At 48.0% G+C, this 20,114-nt stretch overlaps 1 protein-coding gene across 1 annotated transcript; it reads left to right on the forward strand.

Moving 5' to 3' along the window:
• The first annotated feature begins 738 nt into the window (after positions 1–738).
• Positions 739–19,079, forward strand: GTPBP4 (GTP binding protein 4). Its single transcript, XM_004324136.4, has 17 exons — positions 739–881; positions 1,779–1,949; positions 3,867–3,970; positions 4,055–4,191; positions 5,455–5,555; positions 6,719–6,811; positions 7,419–7,610; positions 7,691–7,756; positions 10,050–10,139; positions 10,628–10,738; positions 12,328–12,405; positions 12,687–12,738; positions 13,194–13,294; positions 15,089–15,286; positions 16,256–16,321; positions 17,766–17,909; positions 18,423–19,079. Exons 1-17 carry the CDS (start codon positions 834–836, stop codon positions 18,573–18,575), a joined length of 1,905 nt encoding a protein of 634 aa, XP_004324184.1. The 5' UTR covers positions 739–833; the 3' UTR covers positions 18,576–19,079.
• The last annotated feature ends 1,035 nt before the right edge of the window (positions 19,080–20,114 follow it).

A 20,114-nucleotide genomic window follows, 5' to 3' on the forward strand; every position in this document is an offset into this window, starting at 1 on the left:
AAAATGATGACTGACAAAGGGCCTGCGGCTGAGGGCCCAGGTCAGGGGAAGGCTGGCAGGTCGGGCGGGGCCCAGGGCCCAGGGCCCGGGTTGCGGCGCGGGCCGGGGGTGGGGTCGCCAGCGCGGACTCCTGCCCGCAGGGAGACGGGCCCCTTCTCTGCAGACGATTCAGCCTCAACGGCGTTTATTTAATAAGATTTATCGCGCTCACAAATGGAGAGGTGGCGTGAGCGCGCAAAGCGCAGACCCTCGCGCCCCCCTACCTTCCGTTCACCCCGCCAGCGGCCGCGACGCACGGCCCCCGAGACTCCTCGATCCTGAGAGCCCAGAGCCCCTGGCCTCCTCAGATCCTGAGTTCCCCAGGCCCTTCGAGATCCCAGACTCCCCGAGGCCCCCGAAGCCTTCCGAGCCCCTCTGACCACCCCGACACCCCGAGCCTCCCGAGACCCCTGACCCGGGCCGGGAGGGGATCGCGGCCGGGCCCTGGAGCCGGTGACCGTCGGGGGGAGCACAGGCCCCCAGGGAGGCCTCTCAGGACCCTCTCCTTTAGGGTCAGGGACTGAACCTCAAAACCGCTTCCTCCCCGCGGTCTTCCTCCCGCCCTCCGCGCGCCCTCAGCCCCACCCCCGGCCCCGTGACCCCTACCTCCGGACGGGCGGGGGCGCTGTGCGACGCCGAGGCCGGGCGGGGTTGACGTAGGGAGCGCCCGGAAGTGACGCAAAGCTAGCGGAAGTCCCGTCCACCTCGGCGGAAGTTCCTCCTATCCGCTGGCCCTCCCCTCTACCCACCCCGGCGGAAGTCCGGGCCGCCGTCCCTCGTGGCTGATCGCAGGCATGGCGCACTACAACTTCAAAAAGATCACGGTGGTGCCGTCCGCCAAGGTAGGCGGCCCCGAGGGCCCTTCCGCCCACACTTTTCTCTGCCGGGTCATGGGAATCGAGGGTCCGGTTTGTAACGCTGGGCTGAGAGGGGTCGCCTCCTCCACCAGGCCCCCGTCTTAGACCATGTTCTCTACAGATTAGGGCCCCCGGGTTAGGGGTCTCCCGAGAGGGTGGCGGTCCTTCCTCAGAAATTAGGGCTGCCCGGGGTTAGGGTCCCTCTTCAGATGTTGGGGTCCTCCCCAGAGAAGAGGGGGAGAGTCAGGGCAAACTTTACGAAGTAGGTAGGTTTTCAACTGTCTCCAAAGGGTTCGTGGATTCTGCCAGATGGAAGAGGGGTCGCGGTCAGAGGCGAGACCGCGGCGTCCCTCCCGGAGCTAACAGTGTTGCCGGCATCTGTCTTCTTGGCTAGTTTGCACTGGGGAATTCATGCAGAAGTCTTTTATATCCTCTGGTAGTCACCTTACATGCCTTAGTCACCTTACCTTAGGAAATTGTATATAGTGGGTTTTAGTTTTATATGTTATTTTATGTACTTTCAAAGCCACAGATATGCAAACTGAAACAGTAGAACTGTTTCTCATTAAAAATTTTTTTTTTCTAATTTATGCTTGAGTTGTCTGGCTACTTACGTTTCAGAGGTTCTTAGGTATTTGGAAATTAGGATAACGTGAAGAAAGCGTAGGATAAAATTTATTTCTGCAGCCATTTGCTGAGTGTTTCTTAAAGGCCAGGAACTATAAAGTTGAGCACGTTTTATATTGAAGATTTAATTAGAAAATGTGTTCGTAGTTTAAAATATATCGTATTGTTAAGTAGTAGTCTTTTAAGATGGTTTCAAATAAGTGGGTGAAAGTAGATGTTTTTGGTGTAACTGTGTCTTACTTTATTTAATTGCAGGACTTTATTGATTTAACATTGTCGAAGACTCAACGAAAGACTCCCACAGTTATTCATAAACATTATCAAATCCATCGCATTAGACACTTTTATATGAGGAAAGTCAAATTTACTCAGCAGAATTACCATGACAGACTCTCACAGATTCTGACGGATTTCCCCAAATTGGATGTAAGTGATTCTGGGAAACATAAGTGATTATGTAAATATGAGCCTTCAGACAGGGTTAAACAAGGTCTGTCTAGAGATAATGAAGGAAAGAGGAAATAATTGACTTGTTGAAGTTTACTCTGAGAGTTAGTGGCAAAACTGGGAACAGAGTACAGGTGTTTTGATTCCTTAGTATCTTTTTTCCCCCAGTCAAAGTCCATCTACGAGGGCCCAGAGCATGCCTCGCTCGGGCTTTTTCTGTAACCTCTAGACTTGTAGGGGCCAACCCGAGCTCTGAAAGCTGTGGACTGAATTCAGGAGCCCGAGCTTCTGGCGGCTTGTGTGCTTCCTCTCCTCCCTCTTTCCAAGGCTCCCTTTCCTGTGGCCTCAAGTTGGGCCAGTGGCTTGAGGCCCAGCAGTGTTTGTGATGTTGTTGCTTCATCAGCTAACGACTGTCTATGTACTTTCTTCACGGGCAAGAAACAGTCTCGTGGGGAGCCGCCTTCTACATTGAGCCCCCAAAGTTGAGCTCTGCTGCGTAGAGCAGTTTGCTTGTGTGTTTAGCTGTAGGATGCAAGAGAGGACACTGCCTGTAGAGTCCCTGTGTGGGGCGACGCTGCTGCAGGGTTGTTGAGGAGGTGATAGATGTGGGATCAGCAGTACAGCCTGAGAGCCTAAATGTGCCACTGCCCTACAACAGTCCCTGAAGGTGGGTTAAGGCAGTGAGAAGAGATTGGTTTATGTGACAGAAATTGCTGTTACTAAATTCTGGGACTTGATAGGTGCACAGTGACTACTGGCTGGATGAGGGTGTAGTTTCTTGGGAAAGTGTGTGTACTTCAGGAAGTACCTGGGGATAAAGAAGGCAGTAAGAATGAGATGAAGACACCAGGAAACACCTGATGTGAGCAAACAGAAAATACTTTGATCTAATCAACACCAGAATTTTGTTCTTTGTAAAAAAAAATTTATCTTTTTTATCCTTGGTATCTTTTTTCTTTTTAATATACATTAGGGGTTCAAATTTATGAACATTCTATTCCTGTTGGCTTTTATTTTTCAAACTAAAGTTATCTGAGAACAATTTTCGAGTAAAAGGTTGGACTAGATTATCATTCATTAAACGATTGCTGTGTCTGTTCAGCCGTCACTTTTAAAGCCCCTATCTTGTCTAGTGGGGGGGAAGTGATAATAAACATGAAAACATGTGTGTCATGTGGGTATGGAGAAGAGGGAGGGCCGCTAGCTGAGCCCTGAAGGAAGCGAGAGCTGTGCGCTACCTGGGGAATGAGCACTGAGGCACAGAAACAACAAGTGCAAAGGCCCCGGGCTCCAGAGTCTGGTGTCTTCAAGGAACAGGAAGGTCCAGGAGGCGGGTCGGAGGGGGTGTGGGTGGGGCGAGGCGACTTGTGTAGCGGCCTTTGCAGTGGAGCCTGGGACCGGTCTCCCTGGCCTTGCTGTGACTGACTTTCGAAGGAGGACTGGTCTGTGGGGATGAGAGCCCTAGGTGGGGAGCACAGCCGCCAGGGCACTGGTGGCTCCAGAGCTGAGGAGCTGAGAAGCGTCTGCCAAGAAGAGGAGCAGAGATGGGCGGATTGTGGGCTCAAGGGAGTTTTAAAACTTTTAAAAAGTTTTGGGGCAATAATAGCATAAGGTTGATGGGACAGGGAAGAATTTCTCCAGCTCAGTTCTTGAGTGGTGAGGGGCGGGCGCTGGTGCTCAGATGGAGATGGGCCTGGCTGCCCTGCTGACTGCATTTTTCTCTGTGAACTAAACAGTCATTGAACAGGAGAGAGGACTGGGGAGAAGATCCTGGGGGGGTGAGGAAGAGTAAGAGGTACGATGTGTTTCCCGAAGAAATTATTCTTCAAGTGTTATTCATATATTGGGAGGAGAAACTGCTGGAGCAAAATGACCACTTTGTTTTTCTTGTTACAGGATATTCATCCATTTTATGCTGATTTGATGAACATTCTGTATGACAAGGATCATTACAAGTTGGCTCTAGGACAAATAAATATCGCCAAAAATTTAGTGGACAAGTAAGGTATTTTCTTAATGTAGTATCTTTTAAGTTACTGTTAAAAGAGAGAAAACTCTTACACATTTCTTTTTATGTCTTTCAGTGTTGCTAAAGATTACGTGCGGCTTATGAAATATGGTGATTCTCTCTACCGCTGCAAGCAGCTGAAACGTGCGGCCCTTGGGCGCATGTGTACTATTATCAGAAGACAGAAGCAGAGTTTGGAATATTTGGAACAAGGTACTTGCTATGCATCAGCAAAAACAGGTTTTAGTGCATTCTGTTAACGTACTTGATCCTTGTCAAGAAGTTATTTTTAAAATGTTTATTTTTGTTTTGTTTTAGAGATAAGAGGATCAAATTATTTTTCCCAGCCTAGCCTGTAAGAAATTCTTACAGGTTAGATATTACTGAAAAAGCAGCTAGCACTTAACATGCTTACACACTAGTAGCACTATTAAGAAAATTTATGTTTTTTAAGTTTAATAGGTAAGGCATGTACGTTATAAATCATGGGGAAGTAATAAAACATATAAAAATAAAGTGACCCATAGTTTTACCTGTTACTGACAATATGGTGCATTTCTTTGTAAAACGTGTTAGCATCAAACTGCTACTCCAGTTTTGTTACCTGGTAGTTTTTTTCAGTAGGATGATTTCTTAATTAATGTAGTAGGACTTTTTTTTTTTTTTGCGGTACGCGGGCCTCTCACTGTTGTGGCCTCACCCGTTGCGGAGCACAGGCTCCGGACGCGCAGGCTCAGTGGCCATGGCTCACGCGCCCAGCCGCTCCGCGGCATGTGGCATCTCCCCAGACCGGGGCACGAACCCGTGTTCCCTGCATCGGCAGGTGGACTCTCAACCACTGCGCCACCAGGGAAGCCCTGTAGTAGGACTTTTATTGAAACAATTTTTTGCCTTTTTGCATGCATATATTTTTACATTTCAAGTGTTTTTAACTGATTTGGTTTTGGACCCCCCCCCCCACCCCTCCCAGCATCTTGCAAATAATTTGTGACAAGATTGTAACACTGGGCTGCTTTAACAGTGCTTCCAGTGAGCCATTAGGTCATCAGGGTGGCCCACTGGTGTCGCTGGAGCAGACGAGGCCCCTGAGGGTTTCTCATTACATGAAAGTAGCCTGCTGCCCAGCCAGGAAGTGATGGCACACACACTCGCTCGAAAGTGCTCTTTCAAATATCATCTCTCATGCTCAGTTGTCTGGGTTGTGTGGTTTGGGCCCCATCTTGTACCTGTTGGATAGGAATCTATGCTGTCGGGCCTGGGAGCAGGATTCCTGGTACAGCCTGGATGCCCGGTGCCTCCGCAGCTGGTCCCTTCTCCGTTCATTCGTATTCTCTCTGTCACATACATGATAAATGTTGGAGTGAGGGTGATGTGACCACAGTCCTGGAGTGCACAGCTAAGTTGAGCAGATCTTCAGCTTTGAGTTTCTTAAGTTTTCTTATGAAATTAAGCACGTTTACTGTAAACTTCTCACAGTGCGTCAGCATCTGTCCCGTCTGCCGACCATTGACCCGAATACAAGGACCCTGCTTCTGTGTGGGTACCCGAATGTCGGCAAGTCCAGCTTCATCAATAAGGTTGGTCCGCCTGACGGTGCAGTGACCGAGGACCTGACTGCCTGGGGTGAGGCCGGCTGCAGTCAGTCCTCTAGTCGGCACTGCCCTGGGCCCAAAACATTCTTCCTCCCATCCTCGAGGATCGACCCTGAACCTGGATGGATATTGCAGTTATGGGGACCATTTTATTTTTGGGTTTTGTGTGTGTCCTACAAATTTCTAAGGGATTTGAGACGTTTGAATACGTTTCTGTTAACACACGGACATGCGTATCCCGGGAACAGTAGTGCCAGGGAGTCACTGTTGACCATGCAGACCGTGCCTGCTGAACTGGCCTTCCCAGGCTCCAGAGGTGTTTCTCAGGTGATGTCACCCGGGTTGCTGTGTCAACTTGCATGTAAACTATTTGGTTTGTGTAGTGGGAAATGGTTGCCCTTTACTTAGTTTATTATCAGAGCTAAAGGAACTGTTTAAGTAACGCAGCACCTTAGCTGAGCTCAGGGACCTGAATGGAGTAGAAACTGTGTTTAAAGTGTCAGCTCACAACCAGCAACAGCCCAGGTGCCAAAAAAACAATGGTTACATGTGTGGCTCTTTGCTACTAAGAACACTCCTGCAGATTTGTAGGTTTTTGTTTTGTCTACAAGTGGCACTGACACAGTGACAGCTGAGCTCTGCAGTGTCTCAGCTGACCTCTCCAGGGCTTGTGAGCCAGGCCTTGGGGGTAAGACAGGCCGCTTAATTAACTAACATTAAACAACAACAGAAAATTCAGTCCTCAGTCTCATGACCACATTTCAGGAGTTCAGGGACCCCGCGTGGCTTGCAGGCCGTTGTGAGGTGCAGGTGTAGAGCGTTCCCGTCATCACAGGAAGTTCTGTTGGGCGTCGCTGGGGCCAGGATGGGTGAGAGGAGGAGCTGGTTGGTGTCCTCCAGGTGCTGGGCCTTCCTTGCTCCCTGATGCCTGATTCATACACTGCCTCTGCAGCCCGGGTCCTGAAGAAGAGGAGCCTGTCTGCCTGCTGAGGTGCTGGCTCCTGTCAGAGTTGAATCCTGTGAGGTTGAATCTCGTGGGGTTTTTTTTGTTTTTTTCCTACCCCAGCAGTTAGTCTCGATAACACGTAGGTGCCGCGTTTACTCTGTTGCAGAGGATACGCAGTAACAGGACTTGTGGTTTGTTCCAGGTGACGAGAGCAGATGTGGACGTCCAGCCCTATGCCTTTACCACCAAGTCTCTGTTTGTTGGGCACATGGATTACAAGTATCTGCGCTGGCAGGTGAGAGCTGTCTAAGCTGGGACAGTCGTGGCCTTGTTCCTGGAGTTTGATTCTGGGGATTCCCACAGACTAGTTAGTGTCTGCCCACGTCCCAGTGTATGCAGGGTCACAGGGAAGGCTGGGGGGTCACCGGGAACGTCCCCGTGGACAAGCTCCACCAAGCTCGGGGGACGCGGCAGCTCCCAGCAAGCCTTCTGCGCTTGGCTAATGGTGGTGCTTCTGATGGGCCGGTCATCAGAAACCATTTACAAGCGTGACGCAGCCTGTTTCCATAGTTGAATTTAATGTTATGAGAGGTGATGTCATTCCTAGCATGTGGGAGCAGTTATCCCAGTGTTTCTATGTTGTCACTAATGGAAAGCGGGGTCCTTCTCAGGGTCGTTGGCAAGTTCGTTCTTCAATGAGCTCTGCAGCCCCCTCACCCGTTTTTCATACTTAATTTGTCCTTTCCCCCTGCTGCCTTGTTTGTTTACCGTGGTCAGTTGGGAGCCGTGCATTTTTGTTACCAGCTTTGTCAGAGCTGGTCTGGGTTTGTCAGCGCCCTCGGCCTGTGCTGGGCAAGCAGCTTTTGCAGACGTGGGCTCTGGAGTAACGAGTCTGACCTTAGGTGGTGGATACTCCGGGGATCCTGGACCACCCTCTGGAGGATCGCAACACCATTGAGATGCAAGCCATCACTGCACTGGCTCACCTGCGAGCCGCGGTTCTCTACGTGATGGATTTGTCTGAGCAGTGTGGGCACGGACTCGGGGAGCAGCTGGAGCTCTTCCAGAACATCAGGCCGCTCTTTGTCAACAAGGTGAGTGTGGGGACCAGTGTTTTAGTTTGTAACCTGCAGCGTGAAGGTAATAATTTCATTATTTTTCTTTCTTATTCTAGCCTCTTATCATTGTAGCAAACAAATGTGACGTGAAGAGAATAGCTGAACTTTCTGAGGACGATCAGGTAAATCATCTTGATGTTTTCAATATTTCCTACTAATTCTGAATCTCGTCTTACACAATCAGAGTTGAAAAGGAATGTTAGCGATGCTAGTCTGGTTTTTGTTTTGCAGCTGAGATAATATCCTCATTGATTGAGTCGACGTGACCTTATGAAAGCCCATTCATGGCAAACAGACCATGAGGTTTCCTGGTTCCTACTCTCTCAGAGGCTGTGGGGCGGGCTGTGCGTGTGGTCAGTACAGCAGCCTTCAGGAGACTGCTCGTTTGGAAGGGGCTGCCTCTCTTGTTGGGGCCTTAAAACGAGCAAAGCACCCAAGGTTCGCCTCAGCTCCTTGGGCCTGGGCTGCTGGTTGCTCTGGAGCAGTACCTGCAGCGAAGTGTCTAGTGGGAGGCGTTTCTCGGGTGTTACTGGAGTACCTGCTTCACAGATTCTGTGGGGAGATGTTGGGGACTGAGTGAGTGAGGGAAAAGGAGTGTCTGCAGACCTTCCAGAACCGTGACCCTGTCGTGTCTGCTGTAATTTTCCAGGTGGCAGGTAACGTCGTTAGCCTTAGGTTTTCAAGCTGTTTGACCCTGTATCCGTCCCCAGGAGGCATCTCTCAGGACAAATGCTTCGAGAAGCTCTGCGCTGGTCCGGTGGTTTTGTCTCGTGGCCCCATCAGCCATGTTGGCGTTGCTTTTCGGTGGTAATGTGTCGTAAGTCAGGGCACACCCTGGGCCTCCGCAGTCAGACTCTGGGAGGCCCAGCAGCCCGCTTTGCAAGGCCCCGTTTGGTGTGAGAGGCGCTGCGCTTGTCTGGCCTGAGCAGAGGGTCTCTAGGGGGGCTGTGCTCTTGTCTCTGGCTCTCTCTGGTGCTGTTTGAACACTTAATCCTTGGTGAGAACGTGGTGTGTTTAAACAGCCATTCTGGTGTCCCTGGGCACTGCCGTGTACTCTACGTTACTGATGATGTAAACACTGATGTCAGAGAATTCTCTTTTCTTTGAAAGGGTCAGATACTTACTCGGTGATCTCAGTTTTTCAGGCTAAGAGCACTGGAGTGTGGAGGGGAGGGCAGGTCAGGAGTGATCCTTGTGCCGGAAACTCAGCCCTTGGGGTTAGACACGCCCAAGTCCTGCCCCCACTGCCAGCTGTGATGGAGTTTCAGTGGTGGGAACAGTTGCATCACTGGGTTGGGAAGCAGGGTTGCGGGTGCTGTGAACGCTGGTCAGCGCCGCGTGGGGCCTGCTCTGGGTCGGTCGGTGACTGATGTCTCTCGAGCTGCAGTGCAGGTTTTGCCCCGTCTCGCACAAGGCACGTGGCGGCAGGTGCGGTGTCTTATGCGGGTCATGCTGGTAGGTGGTATGACTGGTCTTTCCAGGGAGTGGGGAGAGCAGAACTCATTCCTGAGAAGCTTAACTGTTGTGAATTGGCCACCTGTGTCTTAGCGTTGTCACATGGTCAGGCCGGCAGCAAGGTGTCGGGTGGCGTTGGTGGAGGCGCAAATGAAGTCCCTTGTCCTGGGGTCTTGGTGGTTCGTTCATAGCTGGATTCGTACACGTTGCTGTATCGTTTTCTAAGGAATTATCTTAGGCTGTGGAGGCCAGGTATTTTATAAAAAACAGCATTGAGAATATTCTCTATGAAAATCGGTATCTTAATTTTCTCAAGGTTCTCTTCAGAAGGGTAGGTCTCACAGAATGTTCCAGAGAGCCTCTGGTTTGCTTGCTGTAGTTTGATTTGATCCTCCCCATAACGTATATTTTCTTTTCTTTTTTAAAAAAAATGTATTTATTTTTGGCTGCGTTGGGTCTTCATTGCTGTGCGCGGGCTCTCTCTAGTCGCGGTGAGTCGGGGCTATTCTTCATTGCGGTGCACGGGCTTCCCCATTGCAGTGGCTTCTCTTGTTGCGGAGCATGGGCTCTAGGTGCGCAGGCTTCAGTAGTTGTGGCACACGGGCTCAGTAGTTGTGGCTCGCGGGCACTAGAGCACAGGCTCAGTAGTTGTGACCCACGGGCTTAGTTGCTCCGCGGCATGTGGGATCTTCCTGGACCAGGGCTCGAACCCTTGTCCCCTGCATTGGCAGGCGGATTCTTAACCACTGTGCCCCCAGGGAAGCCCCTGTATTTTCTTAATCACAGCTGAATTTAGGGAAAAATAAATAACTGTTTTGGGGAGATGTCCTTCAAAAGAATTAAAACCCACAGATGTGTTAATTATAATTAGCATTTATAGCACCCATTTGAGGAGAAGTAAGATTTGTTCATGGGGAACTGGGGATAAACGCAGCTCTCATTTGTCCTTTGTATTCCCAGAAAATATTTCTAGATCTGCAGGCTGAAGGGTTTTCTGTGGTGGAGACCAGCACCCTGACGGAGGAAGGGGTTATTAAAGTGAAGACAGAGGTCAGTGCTTCCTCACAAGCAGGGTTGATCCCTTTCCTTGACAGGGATGTTTCTCTCTGAGTGTTAACAACCCTGAGTGCTAGTAGCTCCGCCTGAGAGATGAATCCCGGGGCCCCCACCCGCCCAGTGAACATGTGAAGAGATGCTCACACTCCCAGCACAGGTCATTTTCACTTAGTCCTGCTGCCTCAGGGTTCTTCCTTGGGCTGGGCCTGACCCTGACCCGGGAAGGAAGAGAGAGGTCCCCTCCGCACCTGGCCCACCCTCTCCCGTCCCGGAGCGTGAGGTCTGCCCCAGGGCAGTTACTTGGACCTTGGGGGTCCCAGCACTCAGCCATCAGATGCTACCTCTGAGGGAAAAGTGTAGCAGGTTCCAAACCTGGGGACCGTCCTCTGGTTATGGGGGCTCTGGTTCCTGGTTCCTTCCAGAAGGCAATATGAGGCTGTGCCGGGTGCCTTGTGACCTGGTGCCACGTTTTCTCACCTTAGGCTTGTGACAGGCTTTTGGCTCATCGAGTTGAAACCAAAATGAAAGGAAATAAAGTGAACGAGGTGCTGAACAGACTGCATTTGGCTGTTCCCAGCAGAAGAGATGACAAGGTAAAGCCGCCTGTGGAGGCCCTTGAGGCAGGGGGTTGCAATGGCTGGTGGGGACCCACGTGCCTGCCTCCCCGGTAGTGGATTTCCCGGGTGTTCTCGCATCTTTCTCAGAATGAAAGTTATGCCATGTATGTCAGGAAGAATCGAAGCGGTGAGAGGAAGAGTATGAAGAGCCGGGTTAAACCTGCTCCCCCACCAGAGGCTATTACTGTAACTCTCAGCTTGTCTATTTGTCCAGAAACATTTTGGCATATAAGCTTCTTTTAAAACACAGGAATATATTTTCTTTCAAGTTTTTCATTTTCTTCCTATTAAAAACTAGTGCTCAAGGGTACGTTTTCATACATAGGTCTCTGTTTTTAATTGCAAATATATCTGTAGACTGAATTTTAAGGCATGGCATCGAAAATGTCATTGTCCTCCAACAATGCCTTGCAGGTTTATACTTCTGAAGGTTTGAGAATGCACGCTTCCTGTTGTGTCAGTGTGACGGACTAAAGATGCTTCCATTGTTGTGATGTGTTTCTTTTTTCTTTTTTTGCTGTGCTGCACAGCTTGTGGGATCTCAGTTCCCCGACCGGCGATTGAACCCAGGACCATGTCAGTGAAAGCCCAGAATCCTAACCACTAGGCCACCTGGGAATTCCCCCTTTTTATTTATTTTAATGTTTCTTATGTATTTATTCATTCAATGCTAATTTTTGGCAGCTAGTCTAGGCATTAACAATACAGGTAAAGGTCACTGTCAGTGACGTTAATGATTTTTATCATATTTGTTCTCAAAAAGTTACACCAGTTTTCAGTTTTTTTCATTACCACACTTTTTTTCTCCAAAATAAAGTGGAAATTACATTATAAGAAGTGATATTTCTACACTGTAGTTTCAGGCAGTCACACTCAGTGATTATTCAACATGATTGTTTTCAGTTAGTGAACATCATGTGGAACAGGATATGTATCTTGGTGTTGACATACTTGCTTTTTCACTTCTTTAGGTTATCTCTTACTGATTTGTAATTTTTATATTAAGGAAATTGGACTCTTGTATGTTCTGTAGATTTGTTTTCTTTTTGTCAAAGGTATTTTTTCTTCTGTATTCTGATGGTTCAATTTTTAAAATTTTACCTTTTTTTTAAATAGAAGTCTTCATTTAGTTGTGATTTTATCTTGTTCATGGGAAGCAGGTGGTGGTCTTCACCCAGCTCATCGTTTATCTCAGGACTGATGGCTGGATGGTGTGTCTTCCCATCAGATTCCCTTCTGTGCTTGGGCTTATGTCTGAATTTCTTCTGTTCATTGATCTGCTTTATTTCTCCTGTACTGCTTTCTTCATCCATAATTTTTCTTGATTCTCTTACTGTTTGTTTTTTCTAAATAAACTTTAGAATCGGCTTTCGGAGCCTTCCCAGCTTCCTTGCCCAGACTGGCCTTGCACCTTCCTGTCTCCCCCAGATCATCTTGGTTTTTAGTTGGTCTGGGTGTGGTTTTGTGTTTCCCTTGCAGATGGAGAATTTGCTTGTGGTTTTTCATCTTTGTGTTTTGATTTAGCAAGGCATTTCATGTAGGTATTTCCACTCATGTCTTCTCAGGAGCGGCCCCCATTCATCCCTGAAGGAGTCGTGGCACGCAGAAAGAGAATGGAGCTTGGGGAGCCGAAGAGGAGGCGGGTAAGTGACGGGAGCGCCCATGGGCCTGCGCTGGAGAGCGTGTGTGGGGCAGGGCTTTGGAGCATAAACCCCCTGGGGCCTGGACACCCTCCTGGGTGGAGGTGCCAGGTCCGCCAGTGGCAGAAACAGCTTTCCCACCAGAAATGGGTGCTGCGCCTCAGGTGCTGAAAGGATTGGCTCTTCGGTTGGAGGAGGGGTGATTCCACAGGGAAGGGAGGGGGCCCAGCAGTTCTGGATCTGAAGGTCAAATAGCGCTGATGAAAACTGTGTTTTCATTGCAGGAACGGGACATTGAGCTGGAAATGGGAGATGATTATATTCTGGATCTTCAAAGTAAGGGCTCAAATGTGATAGTTGTTTTCAGATGCCAGTTGTGTGAAAAATGTGAAAGTGCATTAATGGGTGCAAGTCTTCCAGCATTTTGTTAATTTAATTTCTTGAAGGTGAGAGGTTGCATACTGCCAGGACTCTGAGATTTCTTCCTTCCAGGTAGTTTTCTGTGAGTGATCATTTCTGTAGCTTACCTATCATATAAGTGTTGGACCAGGCTGATACTGTTGATAATCTGTTGTTCATGCCTTTGGACACTTGATCCTGAGGTACTGATGGGTCTTAGGATGTGCTTGGAGCAATCCTTTGGTCGAGCACGTTACCTTGCTTACCTAGTGTTGAACACAAGTGCTCTGTTGTCTTCACAGGTGTAGGACTTGTGTAAGTGGTGGCTCGTTTGGGGCACACAGTAGTTGATGTTAAAAACAACTATAAACTTTTTGTTCTTTGACCTTTAGAGTACTGGGATATAATGAATTCATCTGAGAAACATGATAAGATACCTGAGATCTGGGAAGGCCATAACATAGCCGACTATATTGATCCTGACATCATGCAGGTTTGTATCACTAGTTAAATTATGTGACTTTTATTCCTCTTTAACACGACCACCGAAAGACACGCACACAACTTTCCACTCACCTCTGTCCGTGGCCCTCGTTCCTTCTATGCCCACCAAGACCCCGGGGGCCCTGCCTCTTGGGGCCCTGCACACGCAGCACCGTGTCCCTGCATCGGGTGCTGGTGCAGGCTCTCCCCTTCCTCCTAGACCTCCCGCCCGAGCTCTTGTGCTGGTCTCAGGGGCGGCCTCACTTCATAAGGGAGTCCCCGGGGCGTGGACGCCCTCGTCGCCACCCCATGTGGGCCCCTCTGGCTGCAGGTGCTGCTCGCTCCCCGCCTGACCCCTTGTCTTCCCCAAGTTCTGCCCCGGCACACAGCTGCCTCCTGTTTCAGTCCTCTCCTTGTTTGCTGTTTCTTAACATATGAGTGTCCACAGAAAACAAAAACTTCTTAGACCCTGTGTTCTCCTTTAGTTGCTATCCTTTCTCTCCTGAGTCAAGTGTTTTTTTTTTTTAAATGTGTTAAAGTGTACAGCTAAGTAGCATCTAGTACCTTTATGGTGTTGTGCAACCACCACCCCTGTGTAGTTGCAGAACCTTTTCATCATCCCCAAAGTAACTCCCAGTACTCGATAAGTAATCACTTCCTAGTCTCCCCTCCCCCTAGCCTCAGGCAACCACAAATCTCTTTTCTGTCTCTCTAGATTTGCCTGTTTTATATATTTTATATAAATGGAGTCTTACAATATGTTGATCTTATTCCACTTAGCATAATATTTTCAAGGTTCACCCATGTTGTAGCACGTGTCAGAGCTTTCATTCCTTTTTATTGCTTAGTGATATTCTGTTGTATATGTGTAGCACATTTTGTTTATCCATTCATCCGTTGATGGACATAGGGTTGTTTCCACTGTTTGGGTATTGTGATTAGTGCTACTATGAACGTTGATGGATAAGTATTGAGTGCCTGTTTTCAACACTTTTGGGCAGATTCCTAGGAGTAGAGTTGCTGGGTCATAAGGTAATTTATGTTTCACTTTTTGAGGAACTGCCAGCCAAGTTTTTAAAAAAATATTTTATAAATATTTGTAACGTATGTTCCTTGTTTCCCTTGTTATTCACTCCTCAGTTCTCAAATGGCATCCTTAATTTATATTTCATGTCTTAAGCTCTTCAGTTGTGCCTCTTGCTTTGTCTCTTACTCTGTGGCATCCCGTTTCTGTAGTCTGGGCTCAGATGGCCTGACTTGGCCTTCCCGTCCAACCTCCCTCCCCATGCCTTTTCACGCTAGTACTGATGGGGATACCTCTGACTCGGGTTCCTGTCAAGGTTTATTCATTATATGTATTTAAAATTTTTATTAACTGTATGGGCAACGAGCTTGTGTTTGGGATGGCTTTGGGATGGATACACGGGCTGTCGTGGTCCAAGGCCAGTTCAGATTGATGTTCTCAGTTCTTCAAGAATGGAGGGTCTTTCATGTACCTGCTGGGAGCGAGGGGAACATTTTACACGTTTTAACCTCAGAGTTGGGAGTGGTTGTTTCTAAAGAAGGAAAAGAAGTGGCACAGAATAGTCTGTGGCTGTCGGCTTAGTCTTTGTGCTCATCTCTGCACGGAGCCTGTTGGTGGGGAGGTGAGCCCTGGCACAGAGGGCGAGGCCCACGTGAGTCTGGACCCGGGTGTTCATCATACCCCGAAAGGCTTAGGGGAAACCTGGTTTCTATAAAGATTGTTACACTTGTTTATGAGTTTTTCATTGTTGGCTTTGTTTAATTGTGACTTTTTTAAAAGAAATTGGAAGAGTTGGAAAAAGAAGAAGAGCTAAGAACAGCTGCTGGAGTGTATGACAGTGAATCTGAAACTGAAGATGAAGAAATGGCAGAAATCCAACAGCTGGCAAAACAGATTAGGGAAAAAAAGAAGTTGAAGATTCTGCAGTCCAGAGAGAAGGACACCCAGGGACCCAGGATGCCTCGGACAGCCAAGAAGGCAAGTGTCGTGTCATGTCCAAGAGCGTCACCTATTTCTTTGTGTATTGGAGTCTTGTATGGTCCATGCTAAACATGCTTCACTTTGTTTTGTTGGTGTAAGTTGGCTTTTGAGGTTGAGTGAGTGTTGATCATTCATATTCTGAGTATTATACCCCTTCTTGGTGACTTTCACTGTTGGATTCAACCCCTTTGTAGCTGTACAAATGAAGATTGTGAGTTATGCATAAATTTGTAGAGGTAAAGTCGCCAATTAACACATTCTTATTCTTTAATTCTTTATTAGGAGTCATCTTTTACAATTTACAGAAAAACTAACCCAATCTAACTTAGGGCCAAAGGTGATTTAACTGGGCCCTGTGACTGGTTAGGACGGGGAAGTTGACACTGAGGCACAGGTGGATCAGATGGTGTCAGGGTCCTTCCAGTTCTCAGGTCCGTCTTCTTAGCCTCTTCCTCCCGCACCGTGCTCTTGTCCGGAGGCACAGCTCCCCAGGGAAAGAGGATGGTGTGCAGGGCAGTTAGAGTGAGATGGGGCAGGAGGGAAAATGTCGGATGCTGGGCACCTCTCCATGGAGGCTATTCATGTGTTCGAAATACTGTTTCTGTGTGGTGGCAAATGACTGTCTCTTGACAGACGTGGCCATCGCTGTATTCCCCCCATCGTGGGGCTCCGTGTGCTTGGGAGGAGATGATGGCCTCTGGGGTCTGCATGTGGGAATCCCCGGGGAGCTGAGCGGAATCCAGGGGCAACACGTATGTCGTCCCGCTCAGAAAAATTGCCCAGGATATGTTAATTTTCATGTTATTTAATGAGTTGTACAAAAACATACACATGAGCCCAAGTAAAAGAATTTCTAAAATAAGTGTATCGTGGATCATTGTAAAAGGTACGGTTTCCCTTGAAATTTTTTTTTAAACATTTTATCAAGCTAATTTTGCTTAAAACAATGTCCATTTCTGCCTTCAGGTTCAGCGGAAGGTTTTGGAGGATGAGATGCGCAGTCTTGGTGTCGACATGGACAACAAAGACAACGTGAGTGCAGACGGCCTCCGAGCCATGGGTGGGGCAGCGCCGTCCTGGGAACCAGGGCAGGAGTGGGTTACGAGGAGTTAGCACTTCTGGGGTTTGTGCTGAGAATTATGTTGTTTTGTGCAGTTTTTAGTACTTGAGCTGCAACTTTGATTTTGGTGACTGATGTCTTCACATAGAGCTTCAGTTTAGACACCAGGTAAACGTGAGGTGGTCTGGAGTTTCTTGGCGTGAGAGTTAACGTAGGCTGTAAATAGCTCAAAGCTGTTTCTCGGAACCCAGGGGTTAGAAGGCATTTCAGATACCTTTTTCAGGATCCCAATTTTTCTTGCTTGATGAATTACTCTGGAGAATGCACATCTTTGTGTGAAAGAACGTCTTCATGTTCTGGATTGTTTTCTCAAAACAGATTCCAAGAAGTGGCATTTCCGAAACAAAGGATGACATTGTGTTAGACTAATTCAGATTTTGATCAGCAGTGCGTGAGCATATCCTGCTCACATGGGGTGTTATTTTCATGTTCACATATGGCTTCTGACTTTGGATTGTTTATCAGGTGCTGGGCTCTAGGGTGCCTGCCTCTCACATCGTGTCATCTTATTTCAAAACAGTAACATGAGGGGGCGCCACGGGCCGGGTGCCAAGCTGCTGGCTTGCAGAGCTGGATCTCAGCACCCACAGGGCTGAGCTTTCAGGCGGCCATCACTGAGTTCAGGCGGATGATCCTGGAAGCGGGGCATGAAGGAGAGACAGCTCTTTACATAAACTGTGCTGCTAATGTGGCTGAACAGGCAGCTCTAAGTAAAGTTTTTTAAATGGAGTTAAAATCAGCTCTGTAACTTAAAGCAGCTGTGGAAGTGAAAAAGAATATTTGGGACTTCCCTGGTGGCGCAGTGGTGAAGAATCCACCTGCCAGTGCAGGGGACACAGGTTCGAGCCCTGGTCCAGGAAGATCCCACATGCCGCGGAGCAACTAAGCCCGTGCGCCGCAACTACTGAACCTGTGCTCTGGAGCCCGTGTGCCACAACTACTGACCCTGCGTGTCACAACTACTGACCCTGTGTGCCACAACTACTGACCCTGCGTGCCACAACTACTGACCCTGCGTGCCACAAGTACTGAAGCCCACACGCCCAGAGCCCGTGCTCCGCAACAAGAGAAGCCACCGTAATGAAAAGCCCGTGCACCACAATGAAGAATAGCCCCCGCTCACGGCAACTAGAGAAAGCCCGTGTGCAGCAACAAAGACCCAACGCAACCAAAAAAAAAAGAGTTTGACCAATAATTAATGTGAAGTTAACTATGTGTATTTTAAATGTATTTAACTTATTTGACGATGGTTCTAAAAACCCCTCCATGTGCCTTCTCCCCTCGTTGTAATAATTTCATGTTTGTCCCTAAGGCTGGGACCCTGAGGCACTGAAGTTTGCTTTCTGTGTGTTTCAGGCCCATTATGTGGTCCAGGCCAGAAGGGCTCGGAGCGTCACACGGAAAAGGAAGCGGGAAGACTCTGTCCCACCCACGTCTGTGGCCCGGATTCGCAGTTGCTCTCGGACCCCACGTGATGTCTCTGGTCTCCGGGATGTCAAGGTTAGTATGTATACCGTCTCTTTTGCTGAAACTTCTTTTTTTTAAATAAACACAAAAATGATTAGTTTTAGCATTTTGAAAATTCAGGTGAGAAAGTTTGTGTATAAACTTAGAAGCAGTCTCCCTTTTGGGAGCCCGAGTTTCCCATTCCACCACACCGCCTCCATCTGGTAGTCTGGATTTAACACCAGCATTGACACTTGTCAGTCAGATGGGTGTAGTTTCATGGGCCGGAATCTCAGTGTCCCCGTGTGTCTGAGAGGAAGTCCAGGTCTGAGTGTATCTGGTCCCTGTAGGTACGAGACTTGTCTGGGTAGTTTCCATCTTGGAGATACTGGTCGAGCTCCTGCAGGTGCTGTGGTGGATCCACGGGAACATGGTGTGAGTGAGACTCACCAGGGTTTCTCTCCACAGCACAGACCCGGACTATTCAGACAGTGTGTTAACAGGTCATGGAAATTTGCTTGGAAATTAGATTTTCCACAGCTGACGTGTTTTTCTTCTCCTTTATAGATGGTGAAGAAAGCCAAGACCATGATGAAGAATGCTCAGAAGAAGATGAATCGCTTGGGGAGGAAAGGGGAGGCAGACAGACATGTGTTTGACATGAAACCCAAGCACCTGCTCTCGGGAAAGAGGAAAGCTGGTAAAAAGGACAGGAGATAGTGTCTATCGTAGCTGAAGCGCTTTGGCTCGACTTCTTCCTGGTTTGGTTTCACAGAATTGGAGTCGGACTTCTTCCTGGTTTGGTTTCGCAGAACTGGAGTCGTGATCTGTAAACTGAACGTGACAATGGAATAACTCAAGCACTTGTTGTTTGGCTGAAAGCTGTGGTTACCCGATAACTGTCCAGGTGTGGGGGATTTTTATCGCTGCATAATATTACAGATATTTTGAGCAGGCAGTGGTTTCTCATTTATGGAGTTTTGGTTGCTTCAGACTTGCAGGGCTGGAAGGATATATTTATGTGACTACATTGTTTTTGATGGAGAAAAATCTTACTCTCTTGTGCAACAGGGAACTTTGGTTTCACTGCATGTGAAGAGTCCTTAGCTGGTGAAAGCTTACAGACGTCAGGATGCCAGGACTAAGTTATCTTCTAGTCCTTTTGTACGATGTACTGTCTTCAACTATTTTATCCAAAATAAACTTCAAAAGAAAGCAGTTTTATTTAGTTGGTTTTGTTTTCGTTTTTTTTAGTTACAAATCACCGTCAGTTTGGGCAGATGAAAAGGGAAGAGAAAGTAAATGGCAATTCTTTTTTGTTTTCAAAGCGCAAAATACTTTTTAGTGGAACAGAATGTTGCCTAAGTTACTACAGCAGTTAAATGTGGGCACCTGCTGCTGTGTCCACTGCTGAAAATTAATTGTGAGGTACAGGCCCAGTAAAATGTAGGGAATTAACATTTTAGAATATTAAGTGATTAAAACGTCACTTCTCGACCACAAAACTGCTGTGGCCACCGCTTTATGTGCGGTTTCAAGCATCCCCTCTGCTGACTCGTGGCATGTGTGGGAGTTTTCCAGTGTCATGCAGTGTGATTCAAGGTGTGTTTGAAAGTTGCATTACATTTTGGGGATCCAAAATAAAATTTTCATTTGTTTACGCTGAGAAAGATTATGTAAAGAGAAACCCATTGAGTGTCAGGTGAGAAGGGAGTAGGAAGAACCAGAGTCCCTCTCCTCCCAGGTTACAGTGGCTCTGGCAGAATCTCTGCTGTAACTATTGAATATTTGGGACTCCAGAGTCTTTAAAGGCTCACCTCTTCCAGGGAAAGGCTCCACGGTAAACCAGTTTGTCAGTTTTAGCCCCTGTGGCTTAGCAACTGCCTGACCTCTCACCCAAACCCCGTGGCAGTCACTGTACCTGTGTTTCTGGAGGTGCTTGTGGGATTCAGATTGGGCCCTAAGGGCCTTGTCTCCAAATATTAGGATTTTGCTTTGATTGACAGTTGCTGCTTCTGATGGCAGAGGTGTAGACAGAGATGGATCCCCATCAGCTGAATTTGAAGGGTCAGTGCCTGTTTCTTTTTCCCTTGCATTTTTCATTTTTTACCCCTTTGGAGAGCTACAGATGTGAGGATTAGGACTTAAGAAAGCACTGCTGGCTCAGGGGAATTTAGAAAGTCAGCATGTCTGTGTCCAGGGAAAGACACACAGTCAGAGAGGAAGTGAGAGACATGAAGACCTCGGGTGGTACAGACA

The sequence above is a fragment of the Tursiops truncatus genome, chromosome 2, assembly GCF_011762595.2.
Source record: "Tursiops truncatus isolate mTurTru1 chromosome 2, mTurTru1.mat.Y, whole genome shotgun sequence".
In the NCBI taxonomy this organism is placed as follows: Eukaryota; Metazoa; Chordata; class Mammalia; order Artiodactyla; family Delphinidae; genus Tursiops; species Tursiops truncatus.